The sequence below is a fragment of the Symphodus melops genome, assembly GCF_947650265.1.
Source record: "Symphodus melops genome assembly, chromosome: 22".
NCBI classification, from domain to species: domain Eukaryota; kingdom Metazoa; phylum Chordata; class Actinopteri; order Labriformes; family Labridae; genus Symphodus; species Symphodus melops.
This window is the reverse complement of record NC_136712.1, coordinates 5806919-5829223: the sequence shown is the minus strand read 5'-3', so window position 1 is coordinate 5829223 and position 22305 is coordinate 5806919. Positions and strand designations below refer to the sequence as shown.

The 22305-nt window shown below is 39.8% G+C and overlaps 1 protein-coding gene across 5 annotated transcripts in view; it reads left to right on the top strand.

Moving 5' to 3' along the window:
* The window catches only part of cacna2d1a (calcium channel, voltage-dependent, alpha 2/delta subunit 1a), an 83634-nt gene extending 74499 nt beyond the window's left edge, over positions 1-9135 (top strand). For 4 of the 5 annotated variants that reach the window (XM_079335123.1, XM_079335124.1, XM_079335122.1 and 1 more), the window contains 5 exons: positions 13-68; positions 2769-2895; positions 3587-3699; positions 4448-4530; positions 6655-9135. In XM_079335123.1, coding sequence (XP_079191249.1) covers positions 13-68; positions 2769-2895; positions 3587-3699; positions 4448-4530; positions 6655-6777 — 502 coding nt within the window. In that variant the 3' untranslated portion in view covers positions 6778-9135. Of the gene's footprint in view, positions 1-12; positions 69-2768; positions 2896-3586; positions 3700-4447; positions 4531-5752; positions 5913-6654 lie in introns of those variants that run through there. The other variant, XM_079335121.1, reaches the window with a different exon arrangement.
* Positions 9136-22305: the final 13170 nt, after the last annotated feature.

Below are 22305 nucleotides of genomic sequence, written 5' to 3'. Positions count from 1 at the left end.
TTTTGCTCTTAGGTCAATACTGCAACAGTTACTGGTCAGCATCACATTCCCCAATTTCTTGGACGCAGGTGAGTTCCCGTCGAAATGATACAGAGAACAGAATGGTACTTTCAGGTTTTAATAAAAGGTTTTGTAATGTTAAGCGAGCTCGTGACGTCCCACGTGGCCTCATTATGGAGGCAGTAAAAATGACATGTTTTAACTTGTTTGACAAGGTCTTAAAAGATGCTGAACACACCATTTTTTAAACAGTTTCTTTATCATACAATGTCAACACAATACTCAGCACATGCCAAGAATATGTGGTTAGTGAGGATAATTCTCAAATGAACAATTACATGAACATTTGTCCGAAGAGATCGCATGCCTGCGTGACCCAGATTATTCAACTTTGGAGTTTGGTTTGTGTGTTGTGGGTACAAATGTATTATTAGATTGTACAGATAAACAACAGAACCGCACAACAGGACTGTCTCTGATTATATTGTAACCTTATTAAGATGATACGTGTTAAAGACTCAGCTGATCCACATCATGAGAAATAAAAAAATGTGACTTAAAGGTGCTGGGAACGAGCCACGCAGATGAAATCTTTATTTAATTTGTTAAGTATTTGAGATTTGTGTCTCGGAAACGTGTCAGGGCTCTTCTTATTCTCAACAGAAAGTGTCTCCAGTGAAATCCCTCCGTACACATCCATGTTGTCAGGGTGTCGGCACAATCAAGGACATTGTTCTCATAACGCTGCAACAGAATCTGAATGGTTTAGAGTCAGTGGGAAAATGTTCTTTTGAAACCTGGGTAAACAAGCACGAGACATGACTTGTTTGTTTACCACTTCACTCATCTACCCAAAGTCTGTCTGTTTATGGTGTTTGTGCATCGGGCTTTTTTTCATGTGTAAAAAGGGGATTTATGGTATGTGAGTTTTAAGAACCAAAGGTCTCAGGAGCTTCCAAAAGAGAAATCCAGTGTGCTTTCTTGCACCTGGCTGTACAGAAAGATTCCGGCATTTAGATTTACAATTAGATTGCATGGTTTTCTCCTTGTAGATGCTCGTGCAAAACGTTTAGCCCCGTTAATCTTAGCCACTTGAGATCCATGGTTCGACCTTGGGAAGATTTTACCACTCCGTGCAGAAAGTAAATCAGAGAACTGATTCTACCTGACCTAAAAAGCCCTCTGCATGTTTCTTTAAAAAAGCTCCACGACTAGAAACCAGGAGAATTAATGGAGGTGCTTTTGAGAAAATGGAAAGAGGTGAGAACACAGAAGTTCAGGACCAATGCAAAGCTGGCTAAACTCTGAAATAGTAAATGGACTGGAGCTTGCGTGGTGCTTTTCTCGTCTTCTGACTACTCATAGCGCTTTTACACCGCATGCCACACCTACACATTCACACACTGATGGCAGAGGCTGCTGTAAAGTGACTACGTAATTCCCACATTAATTACAATACTATTTCACAAACATGTTAATTGGGATTTATTCTAATGGTGCCATTTTGTACCCACACGTGCAAAGTCCCCCTCACTGTGACATCATTCTTTCTCAGGGAAACATTTTCTTGCCATTGTTTCCAATTTTTGTAATCTTGATATCACAGGACTTATTCCACTTTGACTCATTGCTGAACTTGTTAGATTTGATCTTAAGTCACGTTTACATCACATTGATCCAATTGTCTTCAATCGAAATCTTTGCAATGCCAGTGGGGATTGTATTACAGTATATCTGGTATGCTTTTATTTCTTTATCTTCGAAATTGAAGCCATTTTTTAATAATTATTTAGTAACCTCCCCTTGCTTCACCCATTATGTGCCTCTTGATTCTGCTGTTAGCAGATAGCTCTACTAAAGAGCAAACACTGCAGAGAAACAGAGACAGAGACATCCTCTTGTGTTATGTGTCTCCTGCAAATAATTGTGGAGTAACCTCCCGAGTTAAGCGAAGGTTTATTCATGTTGTTGCTTTGTTTTCGGGGAAACATTTTCTTCAAATATTTTAAATTTACAAATACAACTCGATGCCCAAGCCACAGAAACACTGTCATGCTGTGAGAAACAAGGATTGGTGTAAACTAAAACCTGACGAGTTGACATTCAACCACAAAGGCGGCAAATCAAGTTTAATCCTCCATAAATCTTTACCAGTCCTTGTTTTTCAATAAACAGAGGTTCAGATTTCTTAAGAAGTGTTGATGTAGTGACAATCCCACAGAGAATTATCACACGACTCCAACAGTTCCTCTCTGCTTTATTTAGCGGTTTGATGTCTTTCAGCACGATGACATCTGTCCTCCTCTTTACAAGGGACAAAGTATTTAGAATATGAAAGCTCCTTTAGGCCTTGGTAGAGACCAAAAATTGAGCTGAAATAAAATAAGTAAAGAAGATATTCGGCTGATAGTGTGTCCGGAAACACAAGTCATTAACACGAATGAGTACTAAAGGCAGTGATTTTAAATCGGTTCCATCACCCTCACCTTTATCATGTTCCCTGTTGACCTAAAAACTGCACACACAAATTTCCACAAACATAGTCTGCTTAAGAAAATGTACTGTTTATAGAGCTTATATTAGGACAAGGTAAGCTTTTTATCCTAAATGTAGCATTTTATCTACTAAAGGACCATTGATAAATATATGTATTCCGACTCCATTGTTATCTTTAAACAATGGTAAAGTTTAATATTTTTGTATTTGAGTCTTGTGTAAAATTCGATATATTGAAAATCTTGTAAATGTTCTCGTGTGTCTTTCCACAGCTGAGATGGAGGAGGAACAGTCAGATGCCATGTCAAAAGAGCCCTGCATCACCGAGCAGACTCAGTACTACTTTGAATCAGAGAGCATGTCTTTCAGAGGCGAAATTGACTGTGTGAACTGCAGCAGGTAAGAAAATTGGCTCCCTCTCAGGTACACACCCGCCGTAGTGTTTACAGACGCAGACCTGCAAGGATCCATGTGCATCCATGACACACAAATGAAGTCCCCAGAGGTTGCACTAAGAGCAGGCTGTAAAAACACGCATGCCATAAAGGTGAAGTCAAGTCACTCGCAGGGACCACCGTCTTGACATGTTCGTGTGTGTCATCGTGAACTCTCGTGTATAGGCTAGCCAATTTTTAAGGCCCCCTCGTGCCAGCTAATGGAGTGCCTGCCTGCATGCCGCGGTGCGTTTCTGCACATTAGTTGCGCACACGTTTCTTTTTAACGACCCCCATAAAAAAAGCAGAGAAAATCATTTGTGCACCAGCGACATGTGGGTTTCTGTAAAGGTCTTAGAGGTGGGGGTGGCACAGCAGGTTCGTGTCCCCTCAGGAGTAAAAGCAGTGCAGAGACTTGATTGAGTGATCCTGAGTGTGTTTTTCATTGTGTTAGAGATTGCAAGCTTTCTGGAGTTTTGCTTAGTCATGCATGAGTAGTAATCAAAATCTTCCACAAAGCACAAGAGACAAAAAAAAAAACGTGCTTTTACGCGATTTCCGGTCAAATATCAATGTCTCCCAATGAAATATTATCTTCCATTTTTCCTGGACTCAACAAGTTGCCTTGGGTCTCCTGTGTGTCTTCTCTTCTCCAGGATGTACCATGCGGAAAAGCTCCCCAAGACGAACCTGGTTTTTATCATCGCTGATAGAAAACTCACCTGCTTGTCCTGTGACAACAAGCCGTTAATACAGGACGAACAGCAGTGTATCCTCTAAGCTAGCACAGCTTTTATCTGGCAGAGAATATGACAATTTGATTTTGTGAACAGATGTTGAAAAATTGTTTATTTACAACATACAGTCACTGGGATAATTGCTCTTTTTGAAACGCAGCTATTAGTTTATATTTTCACCACTGACTGAAACAATGCAATAAATAACACAAGATTTTCTCTTTAAGCTTTTGTAAAGGGACTGATTCTCTTACCCCACATACTCACAGCTCCTTCTTTTAAGCACTTACATCCTTGTAATCTCACACTGGTAATCATCGTCATTATTACCTCACTTATTGACTTTTGAAAATATTAAGCTGGGTTTCACCATGTGTGTGGGAAAGCAGATGGTAGTGTGGGATAAATCTGTTGAACAGCTTACAAACAAATCTGTGATGCTCTCTGAAACACACAGGGCTGTTGTCAATTACAATTTAATTCTCTTGGAGAAACACAGTGCTGGAAAAAGACAACCATGCCTTTGCGGTATCGAGCAATGTGCATGAAATCCGAAAAGTGGCAAGTTGCTTCAAGACTTAATGGTCCCCTCTTAATTGTACTCAGAGTGCGGGATATGGACAGTAATACAAGACATCCTAGTTTTTTTTTTTCTTTAAACATTGGTCAATATTCATCTAGGGCTCTATGTATCAAGTGTCTACTGAAAAGCAAGTATTTGTTGCTGCTGTTGCTAAGTCTGTCAGAATCTATGTCATGTTCCTGAATTTCATAATCCAGCTGACGGTCCTGATCCCTGTGAATTGGCCCAGAATCCTCGCTACAGGAAAGGGCCTGCAGTCTGTTTCGACAACACTGAACATGTAAGTTGCTTCATCAGATCTCTGCCACGTTTTCTTGGGAGCAGTTTGAACTTCCGGTCTTAAAGGTGCTGGCCACTAGGGGGCACCATAACAAGCTGAAAACAAAATACTATTTGACATTTTTAATTCTTTTTTTGCAATTGTGTACAAATGTAGTTACTTTTTAGACCACTTTACCAAAGCAAATGGAAGGGGGATTATCATTACCCTATAGTCTAACATCTTAACTTGTGGAAATGTTAGCTAGGAAATGACTTGACGCTAATGCTTATGGGTTATCAAGAATGTTGATTTACATTGATTGGCCATCTGGATTCTTTCCTTTCCAACATTTTCTTAAGTGATGATCATTCAAGAAGTGTGAAAATAAAAAATAATTTATCATATTTTCAACATTCAGAAGAATTACAACACAACTGAACTCTGAATGTTAAGTCAGTGGTGCCTGTTGTTGGGAGTGGTTTTTAAAATCTTTTTTTATATGATTTATCCTTTCAAATGTTTTCTCTAAATGACATCATCTGAGCTTAGATTTTTTCATCATCTGGAAATGCAGAGATAGAAAGCAAAACACAACAGAGACAAGTAAAAAAAAAAACAAGAATTCAAAAATAAGGAAGGATTTCAGTAAGTCTTTGAAAAAAGGTCGATGTTTCAGCTTCATTGGCCAGAGCCCAGTATCTGCTCCCAATATGAAAGGCAATATATCAGTAAGGTAATCCTAGCCATGGAACGTTTCCATTACTAATATCTTTACACAGTGCATGTCACTTCTTTTTGTTGTCTTGCAATGCTTCAAAGCTTTATAGGCACAGATTTCACACGCAAAGGCAAACAGTCGGCTGCTAATGAACTTTGAATAACTAAGCTAAACAAACACTTTTATGAGCCGCACAGAATCTCTGCGTGTGAATCCGCTGTGCTTGAAGGCTCTGTTTGTTTTCACTCTATAGTCTTTTTCCAGTGTCAGAGTTTGTGGGTCTTATGAATGAAATCTTATGCCTGCACTGTTTTTCTGACACACACAAACATAAACACTCACTCTTTCTCTGACACCCAAAAGAAAATGCATCCATCTCGTGTAACTCTTTTCTAATCCATTTTCTCTATTTGCTGCTCATATTTGCTTTCTTATTTCTTGCTAACTGTCGACATTCTGCTGCATGATTCTCTCTCTCTGTTTTCTCTGTTTCCTGCTCTGTGATTGGCTGTTGATGGTTAGGATGAGGCCATGTGCCGAAGGAGCTCAGGCTCCCCATTGGTTTCCTCTCTGCTCATGTTACTGCTGCCACTGTTCATGTGCTGTCTCGGGTCAGTCCCATAACGCTTTCAATAGCATTGTATCATGATGTCATACTCGGTATTACTGTTGTTCGCTCGTCCACATGTTTTCTGTTTGTTCCACTTCTTTGTCCGTCGTTTTACTGCTTTTACATTGTTTTACATTCTCACCCGTCACTCTTTTCGATGTTCTCCCACCATCTCTTTTTACTTCCTCTAAACTAACCTCTCATCCTCTTTCTGTCTTTCAATAACATTTCTCCGTCTCACCTGACTTTCGCCTTTAAGCCATGCTCTTTGTATCTACAGTATCTTCATCCATCATTATCTGTCAAATTTGACGTTGGGCGTCAACAAGTTTTACATGAAAACTGCGTGCTTGTTTTGTGTTTTTGGCTATTTCACATCTTAAACCCCGTGTTCTTGCTCTTAACCTTACAAGAGATTCAACTTTTAGGACGAGAACTAACTGTTGGCATGGACACGCTTGAGTTCAAACCTCAGTCCAGTAGAGCTTAATAGGTTGGTTAACCTTAGCTTATACTGTACTGTAACAGCTTCACACACTAGCTTCCTCACAGTGACAGAGAACGGGGATTTTTTTTCAAATGGAGATTTGATTTGTAGCACGACAAACCAACACAGATAGCCACCTTGTTATGATACAAACACAAACTGCTCCACCAATTGTTGACACCTGTAGACCACTGCAAAGCGACAAGCTTTACAAGTCTTGTGTGCTTTGTTAAAGTTGTGATTGGAGGCTGGTTTTGAAATGGAAAGTGTTCAATCTGTTTGCCTTTATTAGTAATTTCACTTCTTTTTCTCCCTGCTCGGTGCCAGGAACAGGACCCTGACTGTGGAGGGGCGTCCGGACTGAGCCCCTCACTTTGGCTTATGGTGCCCCTCCAGCTGGTTCTGCTTTGGGTTTTGTCTGGCTCCAGACACCAGGCCATCTCATCTTGACCACTGAGCGTCTCAGTCTCACCATCTCTCTCATTTCCTCCATTATCTCCAAAATGGCAACCAGCTTGCCAAACCAAAATGTTGAATGCCTAATGAGAAGCGCTTGTTACAAACAATCAAAAACCTGTGAGCCCTACATCCCTTTTTAGACCTTCTCTCATGGGATTCTCAAAGTGAGATGACCAGATGCAAAGGTAAAAGGCGAAAAAGAAATCGATGTTTTAAGATGTCGGTCTGAAAGATAAGAAAGAACTTAACCCTGCCTATCCTTCATCATCACTGGTACCTGCCAGCTAAGACTAGAAGAATCCAGAGATTCATTTGGAATGGCGACTTCTGGACTTTTCTGGCGCAATGTCATTGATGAAAGAGATATGGCTGCCTTACAGAAAAAGAGAGCGGGCTATACTTTTATTTAAGATGCTGAGTACTTTTTATTCACCACTGCCAGAACAAGCGCTATCCTTTGCAAGGGCACACTTTTGTTTGAGTTGATTTGCAGTGGGTAGATACTAAATATTTATTGGGGTTTTTTTGGGTGCGGGGGGGGGGGGGGGGGGTGTTGAGAGTTCCGCTGAGATTGCTGTGACAGATGCCAAATTGTTGCACCACAAGCTCATGGCCCTTTCGTGCCTCTGTCAGGTTGCAGATAAAATTGTGGTTTTAGTCTACTATTTAAGATCACACTACCAAAAAACATTTTCACAGCGCCTCAGAGGGGTCTCAAGATGCATCGTTTTCTTTTTTTTGCCACAGTGTTCTGTCAAGTAGATACAGTATGAAATCATGACGTCACGCTCGTTGATATTTTAACTGCTACAGAGCACCTGCTTCGAAAAGTACACTTTTATGTGTTTTTGCTGATCATACAACCGTCAGCCATGATCGAGCGACTGGTAAACGATATGGATTTTTTGCCTTTGTGTTGGATTGCTCCAATGAAAACTTTGTTGTGATAGTGCGCATCAACCAATCAGGGTGAGCCTGGCTGGTGTCCTATGCATGCTCACTGGACAAACTCTCTAGTGCCATGTGGACTGTGTGACTCTGATGAACCTTTTCGCGTTTTAAACTGTGGCTGATGAGTGGAAAGAAGTTTGGTATTTGTTTTACTACTTCTTGGTAATTTAAATGAAACATAAGGATGGCATGCTACTGGTTTTTTTGTTTTTTTTGTTGTAACAATTACAGGAAATGAACAGGGGTTCTGGGGATACTGCTTTCAATGTGTTAAATTAATTTGAATTATCTTTACAGTGTAGCTCCTGACTGAAACAGTCTATATCTGTCTATTAGCGAGGTTCCCTCTTGCAGTATAACACTGTGGTGTAATATCACATATTAGAAATTACTGCAGTCAGTGTTTGCTTCTCATCCTGTCTATCACGGATCTACTATATGTTCATTTTGTGTGCCTTCTTTTCCCCCTTCTAGATATCTAAAACAGTCTGACTTGTGTAAACATAAGAAGACTATTTGTAGATTTTTAATGTTGCCACATCATGAGTGCACAGCAGTGAAATCCTTAGTTTTTGGTTCACTTATCAGTAAAAATTAATCAGTTGAAAAATGTGACGTTAGGAATTATTCCAATAGAAAAACAAAAAAAAACTCTGAGATGAAGTTTTAATCCAATGCTGAAGATGCAATATATGGAAAAAGAAGTGCTGTGTTATTGAAGTCTGTAAATATATACAAAAGTAAGGGTTAACAGTTATCAACTAGTTAGTAGGTCAACCACTTTAAGTCAGGCAGAAAATGTAAGTGTTGTGATTTTTGTAACTAGCTGCACTTTGACAGTTTTGTTCAGCACTGCTGTGGAGAGATATCCCTCTATTTGATTTGTGTTTGTGTCGGTTCTAGGAGAGAATTGACAATCACAGGTAGAAATGATTCATACAGTATGTAGGTTATGTGCTGTACCTAATTGGTTCACTGAAATGGCAAAAACTGCCTTTTGATATGAAATATTTAAAGATAAGGTCCTTAGTGTAATGGCCAATATCATCCTTAAAATAATCACATTTTCTTTTAAATTCACTAATAAACGGTTTCTATTTCAGTTTCCAATTAAAAACATCTACAGAGAAATTTATTTTTTAATTTTGATGGAAACTATTTCTACATCACATTACCACTTCAAAAAACAGGGAATTCATCTTTTTATGTGTGTAATGTATAAACACTGACACGTGTTTGCAGGAAACTTTCTCTACGCTGTCGGGATGTGAAAACTACTTAAGAAAAGCATCATAATCTCTGTGCATCACAATACCACTGCCATTTATTAATCACATTTTTTAGATAATTGTTTTATGTTTTTGTCCCATCATACCTAATAAAAAAAGTTGGATTTTATGATGTCAATGAGATTTAAGGTGCACTTTGTACTCTAAATGTTTCACACAATCTTAGCAGTCCAACAAATACAATTTGCTGAAACTAACAATGATGCATATGCTCCACATTTACTAACTCAAGAATATTAAGTGCCATATAGGACTCTCTTATTTTCTTGTGGAGAATTCTATTATCACAATATAACATTTATGCAATTTATCAAGGCTCTTAAATGGCTTCCTTGTGCTGCATGAAAGTGGCTGACTACCCTTCGTGCTCCTGCTTTATTGTGTAATATTGGGAAGCATTACATTTTGGGTGTCAGGCATTTGTTCATGGCGAGATATGATATGATCAGCTTTTACTGCCTGTCTCTTGGGGGGACAGCATTTGGCTCCAGCCTGGTCTCAGTCAGTAGCAGAAGAGAGGAAACTTGATTTTATAGTTAACTGTTTAAATTCACTTCTCAATCTGTCTGATTTGTCCAAGCCATGTATGATTGAGTTATTTAAGCTTCATACCAGTGATTTGGCATGTTTCAAGCTACTTATTACATCACAAATATTTGACATGACTGCCAACGTTTTGGAAAACTATGCTACAGTGGTTCATGTTTTATGCTACTAGCAGTGTGATTCTAGAAGTCCCATTGTTGGCGGGTCAGTCAGTCAAACACATTGGTCAGGACTGAAATAGCTTTAAAATTTTAGAAAGGATAAATGGAAATGTTTGACTATCATTCATGTGGAAAATGTACTTGCCTGTCTTGTAGCTGTGATCTTTTTCCACAAAACTTGCATCAGAGAAAATTCAGTGCCCTATAGTACAGGGTGAAACATAAAAACTTCAGTAATACATTGACCTTTCATTTAGCCTCACAAACTGGTCAAATGTTTCCAATTATGTGACCAGTAACTATGCAGAACTTCTCCCATTAGCCACAGATGTACTTCATGTTTATGGGCCGTGTGTATACAGAAGCATAGTATCTTAACATTTAGCTCAAAGCAGCAATGTGTCTTAGTCTGTCTTAATACCAACAGGCTCATATGAAATACTTTGATTTGCAGACAGTCTAAGAATAAAATGGCTGCTCCCAGAAGCTTCTCATATAAGTTACATTATTAAAGTTGTACAGAAATCAATGGTTGTCCAAAAAGTAAGAAAATGGAATCTTGCTCATCTGCTAAATCTGGAGAAATCTGTAATCTTGTTCCCCAACAAACTAAACGATACATTTTAAACAGTCTAATGTATTCAGCTGTCCTGGCCATGAATTTGGACATAAGTTAATTGTTAAGAAGCTAAATTTGCAAAAACACTGGTATGTCCCCGAGGTCATTATGGGCATTGAGATAAAACATGCAGACATGATTTGAGTAAAAATACAAACCATCTAAAATGCTGCAACTTGATGATGAATTCACAGATAAGATAAGAGAATTAGGGTGAGGTCCATACTTATCTCAAGGCTCCATTCAACTCCAAAGTGCTAAACTCAGATGCTGTCACCTCAGGAACAATATACTCTCTATGTGATATGAGGTGTTTTTGATTATGTTGGTGCTCTCTGTATGGATCGCGTGGGTTGGCCTTTTTATTTCTGGAATCTCGAGAATGCTTAATGTGATTTTTTTGTGTGTGTGTGTGTGTGTGTGTGTGTGTGTGTGTGTGTTTTACCTTGCTGCCACTCTTTGACAGACATTCGGCAGGTCTGTCAGTCAACCTGGCTCTGCCTTTAAGATTTGAAGGCAAGCTCTTGATGGAGGCGTCCACCAAGTCATCGCTCACCAGACTCCACTTTGGGAGGGTCTTAGTGGGCCTTTCTGTCCGTCTCCTTTGATTGTGCTTTAGTGAATTTGATTCTCTAGAATCAGTCTTGAAAAAATGTGTACGAAACTGATGTTGTTCTCAACAGTAAGGAAAAAAAGAATATTTATAATCTTGGAGAGAAATAATCAGTTTATTCATGTGAAAATGAGGTATAATAAGAATAAAAGATTATGATTACTATCTGTTGCATTTCATGCAGAGTTGTGGCTCCTGCAAAATGTCTCTTTTTTTTATTCAGTGGATCATATTTCTGTTACTAGGTTCTGTCACACTGCCAACACTCATTTCCCATCCAAATGTATGTGAGCATGAGAAGGAAGCACCCTGAGTCTGCTCCCCCCGTGTCTAGCCAAGATCAGAAACTGACATCCAGCCAAAGTTAACAATGTCCAGGAAAGGAAAGCGTGCAGGCGTGGGTCCAGCCACATCTCTCTACAACATTGAATTTGGCTCAAGGACATGTCCATTAACGGTGACCTGTGATGTTCTCTGGTCATAAATTCACAGTAAATCCAGTTCTCCCCATTGCATGTTGATCAAATGGTAAGTGACTTTCTCGTTAGTGTTTCACTTCACACTTGAACCTGAAACCAGCTGTGCTCAAGCCCAGATTCTTGGAGCAACTATTTCTTACTGCCCCCCAAAGACAAACTACAGGCTCATTTTACCCTTTATTATAGATGTTTTAAACATTCTCTTGTTCCGTTTGGATAACTGTGTGTTACACCACGAAAACCTACAATTCTGTCAGTGCTTGGGGACGTTATAATGGAGACCAATTACATCATCTTAAGTATTTAGTTTTAATCAAAACTGCACTTTATTGTTGGTAGCTCAGCTGTTGAATGACCATACTGAGACCAATAATGTGAAACTTCATACGTTTCAGACCAAGAAAGTGCCATTATAGGTAAGTATGACTCCATGGGCTGAGTGAAGAAACTAAATGATGAAAAACAATTAACAAGTACCCTCTATTAATTGTGTAGAGTTGATTAAAACAAAGTTGGAACTCTTATGAACTCACATTTACTGGTTTTCTTATCATTTGGGGGCTGTATCGAATTTGATCACTGTGAGGTGCTACGGTTTGAAAACACCCAATTTACTAGATTTTAACTTATCTGCCAAGTTTTAACCATAACATACAGTTATAACTTATCTTAATGTATTTCCTCTGCTATGAATGAGCATTTTATAAGATTTATTTGCATATTGAAGAAACTGTGTGTCCTGTGACAGCACCCTGTCTTTTTGGATTTCTTTTCTCCAGACACTTCCTTTCCGAAAGTGTTATTCCTTGTCTGCCACGGATGAGTTGTGATGTCAACAGCACTTGGGTGGATTTCCTGCCTGGGTCTCTGGATTTTACGTCTGGCAACAAGCTGACCCAGGCAGTTTATACTGAGAGGTTACTCTTGTTGTGTTTTTGATTGTTATCCTTTTTAGCCTGTGGGCTTGTGTCCCTGTATCACTGGTTGATATCTAGCCTGAAATCCCGTAACTTTAGTTACATTTGCATGTATTAACAGTCTTCTCATCGTCTCTCAGATTTGTTTTTCCAAAAGGTCCTTTCCAAGGAGTACAAAGATAGTGTCCTATGTCATTTGAGCATGGTAGTGAAACTTTGTGTGCTCAAAAATAATGTGGGATCCCATATACTTTACTGGTGGAGGTCACATACCGTAGTTCACCACTTCATTTATATGCATGTGCTCAAAACCGTCAGTCTTCTCAGCAAATGCTTACTCTTGCATTCCTGTCTGTGCAAGATGAAGAAGATATGGTTTTCCAATTCTCCTCGTCTATTTCATGGAAGCAATGTTATAGTATGACTGGTTTTGGATTACAAAAGTGTACGTCACCCCCACACAAAACCTGTTTCAGCCCACTACTGCTGAGAAAATGTAATCCTTAAACAGATACAGCCTACAATCAATCCAGTAGCACCATGCTTGTTGGGGGAAAAAGAACAACTTTGTGGGATGCGATCAAAAAAAATAGCATTCACAACTTCAACAGGCAACAAAGTCCATCAAGGATAAGATCACCAAAGCATCGTTGTGGTATTTGTTCACCTCCACATCTCCTGTCTTACAATTTTTCTGTCTTCTGTACAATTTTAAGCCTTTACTTTGAATTTGTGCTCAGGAACAACATCTGTAACCACCCACATCCCAAAAGAAGTTCATACCCCTTCATTTAAACTTCAAACACCTCATAAAGGCATTTGTTTGGCTCAGGCCCAAAACCCAATCACAACTGCTATAATGGACATATTATGATACTTATAATGCACAAGGGGATATCATTTCAGGGAAGTTGAGATTGATATGTTTAGAATAGAAGGTTCTTACCATGGAAGGCCTCATCGCGTTGTACTGAGTAGACTTTGCATGTTCTGCCCATGACTGGATTTTCTTTAGGTGCACCAGGTTACTGCGGACACTATACATTTCCCCAAGGTGTTAATGTGCATAAATTGTTCTCTGTCAGAATGTGTCAAAAATTGATTGGCTAGCAACCTTTTCAACAGGGCTCTGGCACTATTTCAATAGGGATGTGAGTACCTACAAACACTTTCTGGTTTATCTATTGCAATTAATACTTGGAGGAATTAACACAAGGAAGTTAGATTATTATTATACTTTGACTTTATTTGACAATAGAAATGTTACTTTTTGTCAGGCTCTATAATCAGACTTTAAGTAAAAAAACATTTACAGATTGCTGGCGGAGGGAACTTTTACCATTTTTACCCTGGAAGGACAGTCAGATGAAAGCTCTAGAATCATAAATATCAAAACATTTTTCAATTTCAGGTGGGACCGACTCCACCATAATATCCTCAGCGACCAAGGAGAGCGAGCAGAAAAGGACTCATCACCAGTGAAACAGAGCCAGTCAGTCTTTGGACCATCTTAAAGTGGCGATCTCAGGTTTGTTTGAAGTGAAGTCTGCTGTGTGCTCATTTTAAAAAGGTAAACATGGTTATTGTATGAAAAGGTAACTTAACATAGTTATGAGCAAAAAAAAATCCAAAATGAAGTTACATTTCTTCTCAAAATGTGACATCAAGAAAGTCATAAATTGTTAAAGCAAAAGAAATAAAAAGAGAATAGTCTCACATTTCCACATGACCAGCACCAGGAAAGGAATGTTGATAGTGTATTGTAGATTTGGGACTGAATTTTGTTTTTGTGTTAAAATGAGCCTGAAACGATGCTCTTTGCCATTTATATAACTTGTACAACATGAAAGCTTGGAAAAAACACTTTAAACAACTGGGTCAGCAAGGTTAAAAGATGTCAACATCTTTCCAAAGCAGCTTGGATCCAAATTCCCTCACCTGCTGCCCAGTCTCTGCACCACTTTGGATCCCCGTTTGGAGCTCAGTTTCTTTGTGACTCATCTGCTGCTCATTTATGCACTCACTTTGTTGTAATTGGTGCAGTCTGGTAGCTTTTGTTTTTCATGTTCCTCCCATGTTTTTTGGCTGCAGAGAAAGTGGAGCCTGTATAGGGGAAACAGACAAATATTCAGGGCAGATGTGGGACACCCTCCCTCATCTGGCTGTGTAGTGACCAGCACTGGAGATCTGATGTGGTTTTTTAATCACCAGCATGATCCACAATTTTATATCAGCTGTCCTTGACTGGAAATGTGAGCGGTCCTTATCTCAGGGGAAAGGGGAGCAGAGAAGGAGAGAGAACACAGGAGCTCTGGCAGAGATTTGCAGACAGAGTCGCTGTGGAAAAGAAACAAGCAGTCAAAACGTTGTCTTAAATGATGGAGCCTGCATGGGAAATGAGTAAGGAAAAATTGGGTTATTCTTGAAACTGATGGAGAAGAATCTGTTTAAGTCTTATGAGAGACATTAAATGATTCATTTGTGAAGGAATAGTTCAACATGTTTGTCTATATATTCTTATTTAATACCAACAGATCAAAATCATTCTAACCTACTTTGGTTAAAAATGTAAATAAAGGCATAACAAGCAATAAAATAACAATGATAAATGACCAAAAAGGTCTAAATATTACAAATATCAGCACATGACAAAAGATGTTTACTCTGCATTTACATATGTCAACTATTTCAGGTAAGTAGAGTATATAAAGCATTACTAAGGTTTCTCAACTGCGCCGACAACATTTTTATATAAATCACATCATTCTATTAAGCCCCATTTTATTGGGGTTTGTAAGACAGGCAACATCAAAACGTAATATCTATCGAATAACGACATAGGATCAGTAAGAATATAGTAAATATTTTGTAATTCCATCAGGATTTAGCCCATGCTTTGACTATACTATACAACTGAGTGATTGTCTGAATGCCTTACTTAACATCAGAGCATACACACAGTCATTTCCAGAGTCACCATCAATGACTAACACAGACAGACCAGCAGCCATGATGACTCTCAGAGAGTCTCTTGTTTCACAGGCAAACTCAACAGATCAGATACAAGTCAATGATATAACAAAGACAATTACTCACACATCTTTAACTTTGGTTGAATGTGAGTTATTTCCCTTGTTGTGAGCTCCAGGTGTTTGATTAACAAAGCCAGTCAGCATTTCGTCCCTGTGTGATGATAATGTGTGTGATTAAGCACTCAGGTCTGGCACACACAGAGAACCCACTCTCTTCACAAAGACCCTGTGACACGCACAGCCCCGTCTACTGTGGCGAAATTAAACTAAAGCTGTAACTTACGAATGTAGCTCCAAGCAGATGTTCTCAGAAGCCAACACACTCCCATGTACTCGTACGGCAACATGACAGATCAAAAAACTTGTAACTCCTCATACCAACAATTACATTAATTATATTATCTGAAAACTCAAACTACACAACCACCCACGTACACACATCACACAAGCACATATGGTACATATAGTACAACCACAAGAGTTGATAAGGAGGTACGAAGCAAGTGTGTTATCGAATAATAAGTGCAGCTGAAGTAGATGAGAGGGTTAAAGGAAGTACAAGCGACCTTTTTAATCCAGATGGCGCCCTTGAGTACCAGCATTAAACAAAAACCGACGGATGTTTGGCAACACTTCGGCTATTCTGAAGCCGTCTTTTACTTTTCTCAACTAGCGTTAGCACAGAGAAGTTATTTTTAATTGGCTTAGCCTATGTAAAGAATAAAGAAGAACAATATACAAAGCACACTTTCCAACATAATCTCCATAATAAAACTGTTTTATCTAGTTTGTACAACTTAAGTTTTAAAATAAGCTCTTTCCAAAGTGAATCAGTAGTTATGCTAAGATAGCATTAGCTTTAGCAAAAAAGTACCCGTTAAATGTAGCCTATAGCATATCAATGGGTTAGTGAGGGTTTACTGCTGATGATGTATGTCAGTGCTTTGTCGCTGTGGGTGTGTGGTGTGCATACATCTGTGCCACTTGGTAAGTGTGTGTCATAATGTGTGTCGCAGGCGTGTGTCTGGAGCGTATGTTGAAGGGAGGTCAATCTTCGGTCCGGGTAATTTGCCACAGATGAAACCTGACTCCATTCCAGGGGACCTGTGCTAGCAAACGTTTCAAAGCTGCAGGAAATCTATTAGCACCTGGTGGGGCTTCCCTCACCCCCCCCCTTATTCTGTCCTCTTTCTCCCCCCTCCCATTCTTCAGTCCCTCTGCTCTACCATCTCACCTCTCCCTGCCCCACCTCAGTTAATAAAGCCACACAAGACCACCACACCCCCACTGTGCCACTAAAGCCAGGGGATTGGCAAGTGTGTGTTTGCGCGTGTGTCCGTCTGTGGCGTGTGGCGAGGTGTGCCTTTACGCCTGAATGTGTGGACCTCCATAGAGTGTGTGTGTGTGCAGAATGTTGCAATGAACATGGACCCATCCTTTTACACACATGGAGCCAGTTAGCAGTGAATGAGGTGCTAGACAAGCATGCAGCCGCTGCCACACGAGAAACAATAGCTCACGATCCAGACACAGTAGGCTGCTGAGTGCTGATTCCAGGTCAAACCCTTTGTTCTGCTGTATCTGCTAAGATGATATTGGTGTCAGGGCAACATGAACTGTAGTCAGTTTGCTGAATTTCTTATGGACAATTTATTGGATGTACTCACTCGAATGTGGACTTAATATATAATCTTCCTTTTATGACCTTGCTTTCACAATGTTTGCAAAACAACCAGAGTTCTCATAAAGTGACCTGTGGAGTTTGAGTTAAAAGCAAATTTTGGTGTTAAAAAAGACCCTAAAGCCAAAGCATTGAAGTAAAACTTTTTATTACGGAAGAGATACTATTCTGCAAAACATTATTAAGATTCATTGAGTGACCAAATTAATTGAGAGACCATTGAGGCTGACAGCTGGAGGCCAGATGCAATTTACCGCTGGTGATTACTTCACCTGCATTCTTTTAAAACCTGTAGGTTCAAAAAACAAATGTAATATGTATTATCCGTGTCCTGCTTTAATTTACGAAGAAGCTCATTTTAGAACAATCCGCCAAATAGCAAGGCTAAGCAATGGTCACTAAGCAGAGCTAACAAGTGAGATTTAAATTCCTCTGTGTAGTATGGCTGTAATACATGCAATATTGTAAATGTTAGCATGCAAAGCTAACTATTAAATTATTTAATACTTAAATTAAGTAGCATAATTTCCAAAAGCATGGACTTTTAAGTTACTGATTAAAGCAAAGCATTTTTTAGGGCTAATCTTGGAGCTGTGTGCTTCTGTATGACCACTGAGGGTAATGTTAGCAGCTGTGTTTCTCCCCCGCTCTTTATATGGTTTAGGGAAGTATACATTCCAGGAACTCAGGCCAAAATATGGCAAGATTCAACCTCATCTGTTTGTTGTTGTGAGCTGTACCGTGGAGCCACAGCAGATAAAATTGACTTTAGCTGCATGGAGAAAAAGTGTGTGCTATTGTATATTTAAGATGTTCACTTACTTTAAGTCCTTTTTAGTTGAAAACTTACAGCATATTTTGACTGACAGATCTGTTACTTAATTGTAAACCTTGGCAGGTTAAGCATCAGTAACTGTGGGCAGCAGAGCTTAGCAAAGACAAAGTCAGGTTAAATCAGCCTATAGGAAGTGTTCCATCGTATGGCTGACTGATAATCCTAAATGATGCGTGTTCTTTGTAAATGACCTATTCATGCTTGCCAGTGGAGAAACATTTATGAGTCAGCTTTCTAATGAAAGGGCTTAATGATAAAGCATTTTCTGCTCTCATTACTTCATAAATGAGTTGAATGTTGATGCTTAAAGACCAATAACCTCAGCCCGTGAAGCATTAGCCTTATTGGAATCACATAAGTGAGAGATCATCTGACTTCCGGTCTTTTTCCAAACAAGCTTTAATTACAGTACAACAGGAACAAGAAACTACATTGAAGAGCATGGCGTTTTCAGTAGAAAGACTGCCAGAGTGAAATGTTAAAGTTGTGTTGCTGCTGTGTTTATTAGCTTGGCACAGAGTTCATACATTGTTATTTGATCTGAGTGATAAGATCCAAATCCCTGGCAACATTGGGAGAAAGCATTCCTATTGATGATGCAACCTTGGCCTGATGTCTAATCCAAGAGTCGAAGTCAGCTTTCAGATGCAATGTGTGGCGTTGTTTCATGGAACCATTCACTCCAGTTTATTTTAAGCACCTAAGTAAAGAAAACCTGACAGCAAACACTGAGCTGTCAAAGCTGATTACCCACCGCAGCATCACACCCAGACAAACCCAAATAGCCAAAACTCTGAATTAGAACATTGGTTTACTCAAGCTTAGAAAGTCTTTAACCATTACTTAGTCTACGTATTCTTCTAGCTGCCCAAAGAAATCTGATTATTAAAGTCAACTGTGTCTGTGGTGTTTGGGCGGTCGACAGTGCGTTCGTCTGCTCTTTAGCTAGCTCGTGTGCAGGGTCCGGCCTAATTGGATTTATGTGCGGGAATGTTTTCCAAAGCCACACTTGTGAAATACCTCCACATCTGCTGGCCATTAGCACTGGACATAACACACAACAGAGAGAGCAAAGCCCCCAACGCCTTGATTCATTGGACTGCAGCTCTGCTTTTATTGCAGCGGAGAAAAAAAGACTTGCTGCAGAGTTTCAGCACAGCAACAGCTGCCTTATCTGTCTCTGTCTCTTTTTCTCAGATGTTTCCTGTTTTATTTGTTTTTGCTTTGGTCATTCAATCCTTTAATTTGCTTTTAATCACTTTGATTCTCTTCATTTAATGTAAAGGTTTTGCATTTTTTCCACCTGTCTTATAACTAAAAATGTTTGGTCACAGTTTTTCCTTGAAGTGCTCCTTCCTCTTAGGTTTATCCAATTTGTCTAATTTCCCATCTGCTTCCGACCTGGCTGGTCCGCTCTTTGTGCTCCTGTACCCAGTTCTCCAGCAGTCATTTATCTACGTCAACGCAACTTCCCTCTCTAAACCTTTTTTTCTTGTCACTCCCCAAGGCAAGGACATCCTCCTGTTTCATCCCTTGGTGGGCATGACGAGAAACTTGCAAGGGGGTCGGACAACCCCCTGACCCCTCATCTGTCATCTGCCAGGGGACAAGCACCCTCCTAACAGGGGGAGGGGGAGTGTTGAGGTGTTTTGGGGCTGGTATTAGGGTTGTTATTCTAATGTTGGGGGTCAGAGGTGAAAAGGAGGAGATCACACCGGTGATTAGCCTTCTTAATATGCAGGGACGGGGGGGATGCAAGGATATGGGATGTTTGAGAAGTGACCGAGTTGTAAAGTAATAAAATGGAAAGAGTTAAAATCTTAGGTGTATCAGCACTGTTCAGCATGTAAGATGGTCAGTGCTGTTGATTGCAAACGATGATCAGTGCTTTTCTTTGTGTGATATGGTCAGCACTGTGATCATGTAACACAGCCATGCAGGGCAATGGATAGTGTACGATTTTCAGCACTGTTGGTCACAGGAGTCATTGCATGAGATGATCAGTGCTGTTGGTCTTGGCAAGGACACATGAATTCAAGTTCAAGTCGAATCCAAGACAAGATTGAGTAATAAGCACTGGGCATTGCAACAATACCGTGCATTTGTTTGGGCACAGAGAACCACATTTTGCAAACTGCTCTAGATGTCGAAAAATCCGACCTGAACCTCCCAGCTGGAAAACTACATCAGCTATGTGTTAAAGCAGATTTATCTCAGAGGCCCTCTTGCTTGGCAAAAGTGGTGTAAACAGCAGGTCAGAAAAAAAATCAAATGAGGCTAGATTACATGAATGCTGACAGGTAATGGCCCTGGGAGCTGACAGTGTCAAAGACCTAGCTGCCCCCTTTGACGATGAACATTACCCATCTCTGTCCTCCTCCGCCTTCTCACTTCTCCTGTCCACACCTCTTTACGTGGCTCAGCAGGCCATGAATTAGGTTTGTGTTTATTATCCTGATGGCTCTCTGGTTTTGCTCTTTAAAGATGTGCTTAGACGTAGAGTTTAGAGATTCTGCACACTGACGAGCACACTTTCCACCCGCCACCACCAAAGAAATAGGTATTTTATCATTTCCTAAAAACAACCTTCTCATTTGTTTAAAGTAGCATGTACGTGTTGGTACACATTTACTTAAACCAAATGGGGCAGAAAAGGCCATTGATCATGCATTCAACACATTGTGTTTATGTTCTGTGGTTAAAAACCCAACTTTCTGGTGTTGTAGGGCCAATCATCACCCTTATCTAATGACAACACTAACGACTAACAAAGTTAAATGCAGATTTAATGAAAAGAAAATAAGCAAGGACATGAGCATGACTGGTTTCTTAAAGTCTGACCGCAGATAACTTCTGAACCTTGGTAAGGGGGATCACAAATTAACTGGAAATTCTCTGGGAATTGCTTTATCTGATTTGAAAGCAGCTTTTGATTGTGCTGTCCAAGAAATGGACAAGAACTTGACATTGTTGTTGCTGGCAATTGTAAAATATATGTCAGTAATGCTGATTACTTACTCAGCTCGTATTTAAAACAAATTGTCATCAGCTTTGTACATCGTTTGGCTTCCGAACTTCCCATGCTCAAAATAACAGTACTGAAGAATGAGTGACATTTTGGAATCCTTCACAAATGCCCAAGGCTTTGAGTGAAAAGAATCAATCATGAAAGTTTATACTCCCACTGCTTTGGTCCGTTATGAAAGAACACTCCCACTGCCAACATCTTTCCCCTTGATGCATAATAAGCTGTCAAACTTAACTTATTTACCTGGAGTGTATAAGGCACATGGGACAAGGCAAACTTAAGGTTCAAAAAGGTACCAGTCTGCGGAAATGTGCTCCAATACAGATTGTCTGGAATTCCTCTTTGCACTGACACTGATTGACGTTGTGGGTGCGATGTGTGTACGGTGCACAGTATACCTCCATGCCTGCTGCCAAAGTCTATAGAGCTGCTTATTTGCAGCATCCTGAACACACTCGCACACACACACACACCTCTACACCTGCCGGTACTTACCTACACACACACTCACACACAGACCAAAGGGAGGAGTAGGGACCAAAGAAGAATGAAATGACCTGCACGCGCCTTAATGAGGAAGGGCCGGGCGTCTGGCATTTACCTCAAACTATTCCTCCTCTCTCTGGAGGGCTTTAAGCCTGCCGCCCGTTAACGGCTAAAGTGTGGATTTCCTGTCAAGTGAGGGTTAGGGCCTAACAAAAGTCCTGTAGGCTGGTACCTATAGGATCACTTCCAGCTGCCCCACCTTAACACACACATAGACACTTCACATCCTGTAGGGATTTCAGTGCTCATATTGTCTTTATTGGGACATTACTGCAACTTTATAGCACTTCATACTCCAATAATCAATGTAATTATTCTATAATAAAGATACAGGATGTTAAAAAGTTGTATGATTAAGCGTAGACTGTCCAGTAGTGACTTCCCTTACAGTGTATGTTTAGGGCTGTATGAGGTCAGTCTCTAAAGTGCCATTGGAATAAACTACAAATAGACTCTTGGAACTCTGTTTTCCCCCATACCTCGTCCTCTCGGGGGGATTATTCGAACAGCAGGACAAATATTCCCTTAGTCCCTGACAGATATTTTTCATCACTGTCATGCTGTGACTTTCACTAGAACAGCTGACCCTGTGTGCAAATAAAGATGCTGTGTCATGATATGGCATGGAAGTGCATCTCTAAATCAGGTTTATGCGGTTAAGTCCTTTATTGATGACATAAATCAGATTCAAAATGGCAGTTTACAAGTTGTGACAGACTGAGAAAATTCCAGAGAAGCAATAACCTTAAAGTCAACATGTTTGATTTAAAAAAACAAAACAAAAAAACAGGGCAACTTGACATCAATCAATTCAATTTGGCA